This window comes from Cystoisospora suis, assembly GCF_002600585.1.
Source record: "Cystoisospora suis strain Wien I chromosome Unknown contig_2406, whole genome shotgun sequence".
NCBI classification, from domain to species: domain Eukaryota; phylum Apicomplexa; class Conoidasida; order Eucoccidiorida; family Sarcocystidae; genus Cystoisospora; species Cystoisospora suis.
In genome coordinates this window covers 25,848-34,648 of record NW_027155205.1, presented here as the reverse complement: position 1 = coordinate 34,648, position 8,801 = coordinate 25,848, and the positions used below count along the sequence as shown (strand labels likewise).

The 8,801-nt window shown below is 48.8% G+C and overlaps 1 protein-coding gene across 1 annotated transcript in view; it reads left to right on the top strand.

Annotated features, from left to right (window-relative positions):
* The first annotated feature begins 2,778 nt into the window (after positions 1-2,778).
* The window catches only part of CSUI_005018 (uncharacterized protein), an 11,286-nt gene continuing 5,263 nt past the window's right edge, over positions 2,779-8,801 (top strand). The window contains exons 1-3 of the mRNA XM_068065198.1: positions 2,779-6,772; positions 7,464-7,531; positions 7,960-8,377. Coding sequence (XP_067922830.1) covers positions 3,967-6,772; positions 7,464-7,531; positions 7,960-8,377 — 3,292 coding nt within the window. The 5' untranslated portion in view covers positions 2,779-3,966. The remainder of the gene's footprint in view (positions 6,773-7,463; positions 7,532-7,959; positions 8,378-8,801) is intronic.

Sequence of the window (8,801 nt, the reverse complement as noted above, 5' to 3'; positions counted from 1 at the left end):
ACCCCTAGAATCATTACAGCAACGCATGCGCATGGGTGTATTAGTAAGGACAACGCTGTATTGATAGCTGTGATGGACGGAACGTCTGTGGTGCGTTGAGTGGACTTATGGACTATGGAGGGGGGTGACCCTGCACGGTAAGTGCCGGCGGTCCTGCCGTGGAGACAGGGCAAGCACCCCAAGGGTGTGTGTAGGCAACGCGTGCGACATGACAGTGTGTTTACGGGATTTTGATAATCGCAGCTGTAATGGACCGTTCGTGGTGCGTCGAGTGGACGCCTGTACCATTTCGTTGTGCCCAATGCGACTTCGCATGGCGGTGTCTCCGCCGGTCACACCGCGGAGTCCGAGCAAGAGAAGAAGGCTATGTCTATGCAATTCCCATGACACGAGAGTGTTTGAAAGACAGCGCAGTATTGCCAGCTGTAATCGAACGTTTGTGGTGCGTCAAGTGGATACCTGTATTGTCACGTTGTGCCCAGCGTGGCTCTATATTTTACGGGTGTCACGGCGTGTCGCATCGTGGAGAAAAGATCAAGGACCTAACGTCGATTTGTCGGCATCCGTTGTCAGACCGTGGCTGTTGTTGAGTGCACCGCTGGAGAGCCTCTGCAACAAAAGGGAAGAACAGGTTTAGGTGGCTTCCTTAGACTGTGTGGACTTGTCATTTTAGACAGAGAAAGAGCCCCCAAGGAAGGAAAGTGAGAAACACGTACTGAAAGTCAAGCCCGAGGTCTCAGGTCATCGAGACAAGAAAGAACGCACACACGCCGATGCGGATGCACTAGGGAACGACAGGGAGCGGCCTCTTTCCTGAAGACGACGTACATCATTACGTTTTGGATGCGTCCTTACGCAGTCCTTCGCGTCCTTTCGTCGGGATTCGACGCCGGGGCGATCAGACACTCTCGACTTACGGTCTTCTAAGACTAAGGTAGCGCGCACGGCTTCGTGACTCTGTCGACTCCTGTCCCGGGAACCTCAGAGGTATTTTCTCTGTCGAGAGGAAATAATGAGACACTGATTTCCGAGTAACCAGTCGCGAAAAAGTTGACACCTGGGTAGCGTAGCGCCGCCGGCGCGCCCACGCGCTAGTTGTAGCGTGTGTTGCTTTGGTTACGGGTTGCCTGGGTCACGGGGTGTTCTCACGGACAGTAGCCGGAGAGTGTGTCACGGCGTGTGGTATCATTCCACTAACTGTCCCGGCTGTCGGCGTATGGCGTCTGAAACGGGACGACAGAACTATGTTCGTTGGATGTCGGTATCCGACGCGACACGTGGTACCACATGCCCGCATACTCTCCTTGGTACGGCTGGACGTTGGCTAGCTCTTTCTTCGCCATCTTCGACTTGATCTTTGCTTAAACCGGTAGTAAGTCGGCTGCGATAGCAGCCGTTAGCTGCAACGACTAACATGTACGCCCTGGGGGCACAAAACCTCACAACAATCCAGAGGCGCCTGTTTCCAACTCGAATGTTGCGTACGAATCTAAGCGTTTCCAGTGAAGGTAGTATCCTAGCCCACTCCGTACCATGCCCAATCAAGGAACACGGCAACATTTGCCTTGTTGTCTGCTTAGTGCGCTCTGACTGACTATCTCCCTGCTGGTGAGTGGTAGGCATTCGTTCCGTGATGTTTACTTTGTCGCACGAACCCCTCTAAGGCTCTCTCGTGAAACGAGTACCACGATCGCTAGCGAGTGCTAGGCACATCATGTAATCTGACAACCCCGTGAATCATTACGAAATCTTGCGCTGAAGGCCGTCTGCCGCGTCGGTGCGGAACGGGCCATCAAACGGAGAATCTGCCTCGTACCATTTCTCACACAGGTGAGGTTCAATGGAACCACAAGTGGCTCCCGGGAGTAGTCATGCCCCCAGCTCCATTCCTTCTGCCGTAATAGGTATCATCCGGATCCTATTACTTACGATCGTGCCCTCTTTCACATTAGCTGCCTGGATAGCTCCCACTCTGTGCAAAGCTTCTACTTTGGCTTGTCTCTCATCATGTGCCCGTTCTACCGAGATCGTCAAGGGTCACCAGTTAAGCCTCCAGGCTCCCTCACAGGATCCTGTACCATTCTTTACTCCTCTCCCCCACTGTTTTGTTCTTCGATCTGCGTTGGAGCTGTCGTTCCGAAGAAGATGATTTCCTATTCCGTCTCCTTCGTTGAGCCCTCGACCTCTCAGTTTCAGACAGGTGATCCAGGTCTTTCTCAGCTCGTCTCTGACGCTCCTCTCGGGCATCTATTCCAGGATCATCGTCCTACCCGGAAGACAGTTTGTATTAGCTGGCAGCCGGGCTGTGTGCCATGGCAACTAAAAAGGAGCTCTGAATGGACTATGGAAGCAACTGGTGAGCTGTTACACAAGGCACTCACAAGGGTTTTTTCTTCTCCGTCGGTTTGGAAGAAAGTAGCGGAAGACTTTGTGAATCCAGCGGTAGCGCACAGCGGACGGTTACGAAAACTACTTCAGTTACGAATATCGTACGAGTGCCACTAAATCCCCTTAACCAACACGCGGCTAATCAACAACGTGCCGTACGGGCTCGGGAGGTGTTCGCGGAATCTGCAGCTCATGCATCTCTCCTCCGTCTCCACGAACGAGTTTCCCATTGTGTAACTGTTGTTGCCCAATTCCACTAACCTCTACGAGACAGACCGGAATGACGCACGATGTTTGAAGCGAAAGGAACGCCGTAGCGATTGCATCCATCGTGGCATACAGTTGAAGACGTGCATTGCTCTCTCAGCATAGTCTTCAGTGCGGTACGCGGAATCTCCAAGGGAATGGACTCCAACATTCCCCTCCTGCACATGTATATACCACGGCACCAACCGCGGGGACGAACTGTCTTTTGTTAGTCCTAACCGCTGCCCTTGGCACCCACAACTGCACACCGTCTATTTTTGTCCGTAAAACGGGTCTTCCTTTCAGCGCAGTCGTTGTAGAAGCTCTTTCCTCTTCCGTTTTCGTCCAGTTGCCTTTTCTCGCAAGAGTGGGACAAATAAGAGAAACAAGAGAAAAAAAGGAGACTGTTTCTCTTCTCTGATGCGGCCGCCGTCGGGCAGCGTTGACGGCCAAAAGCAAAATTGCATGGTGTACGGGAAAGAAGAGGTAAATTTTTATGACCGCTTCTTTGTACCATCGAAAAGAGCCTTTTCTCCTTCAGTCTCATTTGGATGGAGTTTTTGTCGCACGCCTCCTTCTGGAGCACGGCAAGCGAATGGCCGCTTAGAGCCATCGCTTCGGCTTTTCACTTTCTTTTTTACTAGCCTTCTTCTGTTTTTGTTGCCTGCTTTCATGGAGCCCAAGGGGTTCTCCATTTTTTAGTCCTTGTCTCCCATCTACCGTTCACCTCTTCTGGTGAAGCAGACAGGATTTGTGCTTCTCTTCTTCTTTTTCGCATGTCTCTCCCTGCTTCCCGTGCGGTTGTCACGTCGTGCTATTTTGCCTCTCACTCAAACAGAAAAAGAGGCCATCCGTCTTCTTTTTTTTATTCGCACACTCGTTGCCTAAAAATAATTCATTCACATTTCAGGCCGTACGCCTGAAATGTGAATCGGCTGTTCCCTATGGCACGCCGCCTCGCCTCGTGTAAAAACAGAAGGTGTTGCTTGTGTTACGAAGCGCAGGATGGGACGTCGCGGCGTTAGTGGTCAAATTAGTGGGTACTAGGGGTGATGAGCAGACTGTGACTGCTTTGATCTTTTGACGATACACATACCTACTTCTCTCTTCTCGTTTGTACTGAGGTGTACGCACGCGAACACGCAATACGACGATGAGCTGACAAAGAAAGAACGTGAAGCTCAGATGACTGAAAGTTAACGCAGCGGCGGTGTGCGTGGTGCTCCCCGGGAAGATTGAAGAAGAGAGATGCGAGTCGGGAGAAAGAAACTCGGGAAAGAGTCGTTGTAGCCAGGTCGATCTATTTGTCTGCATACACCACGGACGTACTTCATGAATCTCTCACACTCAATGTGTGTTCACGTTCCATCATCCAATTTGTACATGAGGTTCCCCGTTTTTGGTCTCGTTGGCATGGGCCGGCGAGTTCTTTTTTTCGTCTCTTCTTCCCCTCTCTTCTTCCTTCTCTTACTCCTCTCTTTACCTCTGTACATGTCATATGAAGGCGTTTCACCTGTCTTCTCCGCTGATATCCCCTCAAGCAAAAATGTCGTTCCTTCACAACAAACAGAGACCTCTTTTTTCCACTTAACTAGGAAACAACGACTACCACCCAAAACCGATTCTTCATTCTCGATTTCCATTTCCCCCTTGCCGGTCTCTCCTTCCTCTGCTGATCCTCCGTGTCCTTCTCTTTCAAGCCGCGAGGAGAATCTTCATGACTTCTTTCTTCACGGCTTGTTCTCTGATACCCCAACAGGCAGCATTGCTCTCCTTCAAGGAGTCGGCCATTCAGCAGGTGATGAAGGCGCTGATGCGAAAGGTGACGCTTCAGGAGACAGAGACAAGAAAGATCAACAAGAAGCAGAAACACGTCTCCTCGAGAAACGAAGAATCTCTAGGCAACAGGACGGCTCTGGGAAAGACTCCGCTCATCACCCACGTCGTGAGGACGCTGAAGGCGTGAATTTAGATCGACCTAGAGACAATGACGTGAAGAAAGAAGAAAGTCAAGGCGTATATCTTGAAGTGAATATCGAGCAGGTCGGATCTCGGAGACGTCAACTTGGGGGTGCTTCTGTAGACAAGAGCACTGAAGAAGAAGAAGGACGAAGCAGTAAGGGAGAAAGTCATGATAATGATGAGCACTTTCTTCAGTCTTCTCCTTTTCATCCTTCTCCTCATCCCATGTATTTCTTTGAGAGAGGGAAAAAGGTCTTTCTCAATGCCTCACTCGCTTCGAACATTTCGGGTCACCGAAAGCATCTCTTTCAGCTCAGCAACATGAAGAAAAGAAGAGCTCTTGATTCTCACCGTGGAGGAAGAGGAGAAGTAGCAGGAGGAAATCCTTCATCCTTACGTGTGAAAGATCAAGAACGTCAACTCTCACAGCTTTCTTATCAAAGAAAGGTACCATTCAACACCCCGAGCTCTTCGATAGATCAAGGACAAGAGGGAACTCCAAAGGCGTCTCCTTCGAGACGGCAAGACTCTTTCAACTTCAATTCCTATAGCAAACACGTCAAAGGCGTATCACCAGCATTGCTGTCAGCGCCTTCGCTTCAACTGGGTGATAGGGACATCGAAAGAAGGCAAAATTCTTCAGGAGCGTTTTCTTCTTCTCCATCGTCGCTTCTCACCGAGTTCCCCAGCAAACAAGACATATTGAAATGCTTTAATATACCCCTAGACTTGTTTTCTTCTTCTTCTTTCGTCTCAGCCTCTTCGCCTACTTCTCCCATCGAGTCGCTTATACCCTCTTCTCGAGAGTCACCTCAGGCTTCTCATTACTATGGTAAAAATACACTTCGCAGCTTTTCCTCTCCTTTCTTTCATCCTTCCTTTCAACGACTTTCCTCTTTCTCATCTACGGTCTTATCAAGGACGTCTTCTCTCCCATCGGATTCCCCCTCTTCTCTCTCAAGTCGCCAAGTGGTAGGGAGGAGAGAAGCAACAGGAAGACGAGAAGAAGAGAAAGGAGAACACCAAGATGATCAAGAGAATCATGTAAGGGATAGGAATGCCCTTCACGCTTCATCTTCCCCAGCCGGCGTAGGGGGGACACTCCTAGGTCCAAGGAAAAGTTACCTTGAGAATGAAGGACAGAGACAGCAGATGTTGAAGGAACAAGAAGAAGCAGAAGAGAAAAGACGAGGAGGAAGAAGTGAAGGGGTATCTGCTGGGGTAGTTGCAGAAGAGAAAGAGGGACTTCGCTTCCACGGTATCATTCGACAAGTCGTAGGAGTGGCGACCGATTTTGATGGGACTTTGACAGATTACTACCGAACCATCGAGAAGAAAGAGGAGAACAAGGAGACGGGAGGAGGAGGAGGAAAAGAAGAAGAGGAGAAAGAGAACGAGCGACACGGGAAAGATCGCCAACAGCAGCAACGAGGAAAAGATGAGAGAGAGAAGACGACAGACATCGTAAGTCAAGGCAAAAAAAAACGTGTCGAGAAAGATGGTGATCTATCTCCTGAAAGAAGAAAGATGGAGACGGGCGAAGAGATTCCTTCTTCACCCGCGAGAGATGTTTTGAAGAGAAGGACACATCGAAATTGTCGTGTGTATTCCGTACAGAAAGATGACCCTTTAACTAAGGCTGATGAGACAGGTGTGAAGGTAGATGAGAAGAAAGAAGAAATAGCAGTGAAGCCAACTCCCGAGAAGGAGTTCGTCGATTCTACAACGTCTCTTCTTTCCATGGCGAGAAAGAAAAGTAAAGATCCTGAGTTTTACGATGGGGTTGCAGATACAGCCGTACAGGTCTATAACCGTGGGCGTAAAGAGGTCTTACAACCATTTGAGCGCGATGTCTACTCATTCTTTTCTTTCTTGAGACACCATTGTCCAGTTGAAGAAAAGACGCAGGGGAGTGCGCAGAGGGACTTTCAAGAACGGAGAACCCGAGAGAACTCCCCTCTTTCCACGGATCATAAGGAGAAGTACGATGGTGACACGAAGAGAGAGAAACACATAGATGAAGAAGAAGTAGAAGATGAGCTTGAGAAGGAAGACGAGGGCGAGATCATGGTAGGTGGAGAATGGCTAGATCACTTCGTTGAAGTTATTGATCAGTATGAAGAGAAGATGGTGAATACAGAGAATACGAAGATTCTCTTACAAGGCATTCTGAAAGGTAAGATCAAGTCAAATCGCCATCTAAAAGAAAGGCTAGATGGGGCAGGAAAGAGGGGGCTTTTGTCAGGGGTTCTGTGGGAAGAGACACCATCCAGATACCTGGCTAGAAAGGGACACCTCCGAAAGGGGGGGGGAGGAAGATTTTTCTCTTCGTGATAAACCTCATACGCACTTTACGTGTATGCACAGAGAGACCGATGGTAGAAGAACGCAGACCTGCTTGTAGTAGGTCTAGTAGTTTTGGCTCTCTCGCTTTCACTTCCTGTGTTTCCTCACGTCATTTCACTCACATTGGACGAGGTATCGAGCAGCATGACGCCCATTCCTGGTAAGCAAATCTACTGCATTGTAGACAATGGCGATCTGTGTCTGTCTGCGCGTATATACATATACATAGTGTGTATATATTCGTATGTATGGACGGTATGTATGTAGCGATGTTGCACATTCGTCTGTAGCGATGTTGCACGTTTTTATGCTTGAACAAAGTGTGTTCAGGTGTGTATACAGCGTGCGTGAACAGGTCGACTGTATAGAGCTGGGGTTTCTTGGCTATCCCGCGTTAGTCGGCTTTGTTATACATGTATAGTGAGTGTGTCCTGGTGAGAGAAAGGGGCTAAAAGCGACTGAATGAGGAGAGGTAGAAGGCATTCATGACGAGGGGGATTCTGTTTTCCTCTTCCGTTCAGATTCTTTTCACGCGGATTTCTTAGAAGCAGCGCATGCAGTTGACGCCATCAAACCATACGCCCTTGAGGTAGGTCAGCTCTAGCACGACCTCTGGGTGCTCTGGTTGTCGGGGAGAAGTGGTTTTCTTTATACTGGAAATCCGGAGTTACGCAGCCTAGGTGCCGTTTGTGATACTCTGGCCCTCTCCATGCACACACACATACCAACAACATAGCGCTGAGGAGGCTTGGAGAGAGTCATTAGGTCTCCGTAGGTATTTCTATTCGGGGGCAGTCTTTTCAGGCAGGCTTGGGGAAGTAGGGTTGAAATTACTAGTCAGAGGCCGTCATCATTAAGGCTGGCCTTCTCGTTCCTGTTCTCTCTTTCCTTTATTTCTATCCTACATATTTCCATACCTGTTCACCCAATCCCTCTTATGACGAACTGTGTCTGTCTTGTCTTCATTTCTTCTCTCTGTGTCTGGGGGCTGTCTGTTCTTCTCTTGCTTTTCTTCAGACGCTAGTGAGCTTACATCATTACGGGATTCCTATAACCTTCATCTCTCATTCATGGAGCGCTCACCTCCTACGGGTCACTCTAAAGCAAGCCCTTATTAACTCCCTCGTTCACTGCTTTAAGCAAGAACAGCAAGAGAAGCAGTCTTCTTCAGCGGAAAGGAATGGAGGCCCTCTTTCCAAGGAAGAAGAGAGCATAGAAAAAGAAACAAGGGTGGACAGTCGTATTGAGGACGGCAAGTCGTTGCTTCCAATAGAAGAACAACAGACAGATCTTCTTCTCCCGCAAGAAGTAGATAACCAGTATCGATATCGCCAGACGCCTCACTGGATAGGTCTATGGGCGGAGAGCATTGTGAATGACATGAAGTTCTATGCAAATGAACTTGAATATGATCCGAAGACAGGCATCAGTACAGGTAAGAAGCCAAGGAGGAGGGGTCTTATCGTCAATGTGCGCGAGGTATCTTCTTTCAGTCCGGCTTGTTCCATCCAGAGGAGTCCCTCTCTTACACATGAGCATCGAAGCTTGTCACTTGGACGTTGTCTTCCATGGTCAGAAAGATACAAGGCAGTAGGATTCATTCTCTATAAAGAATGAAAGGGTGTCTCTTTATGTATTCACATGTACAGGTGTGCCTTCTATAGGAACAAGCACTGACTACATGTAGAGATTTACCTTTGAATATGGTGTGCACAGAGCCCATACTACACAATGAATTTACAACCGCTTTTTTGTCCATGAACTGCGTCCATACTTATGTGGATATAGATAGGTAGGCTGATAGACAGTTAGATAGATACGTGGGTTAATTCACGTAGGATTCGTAGATTGACAAGTGT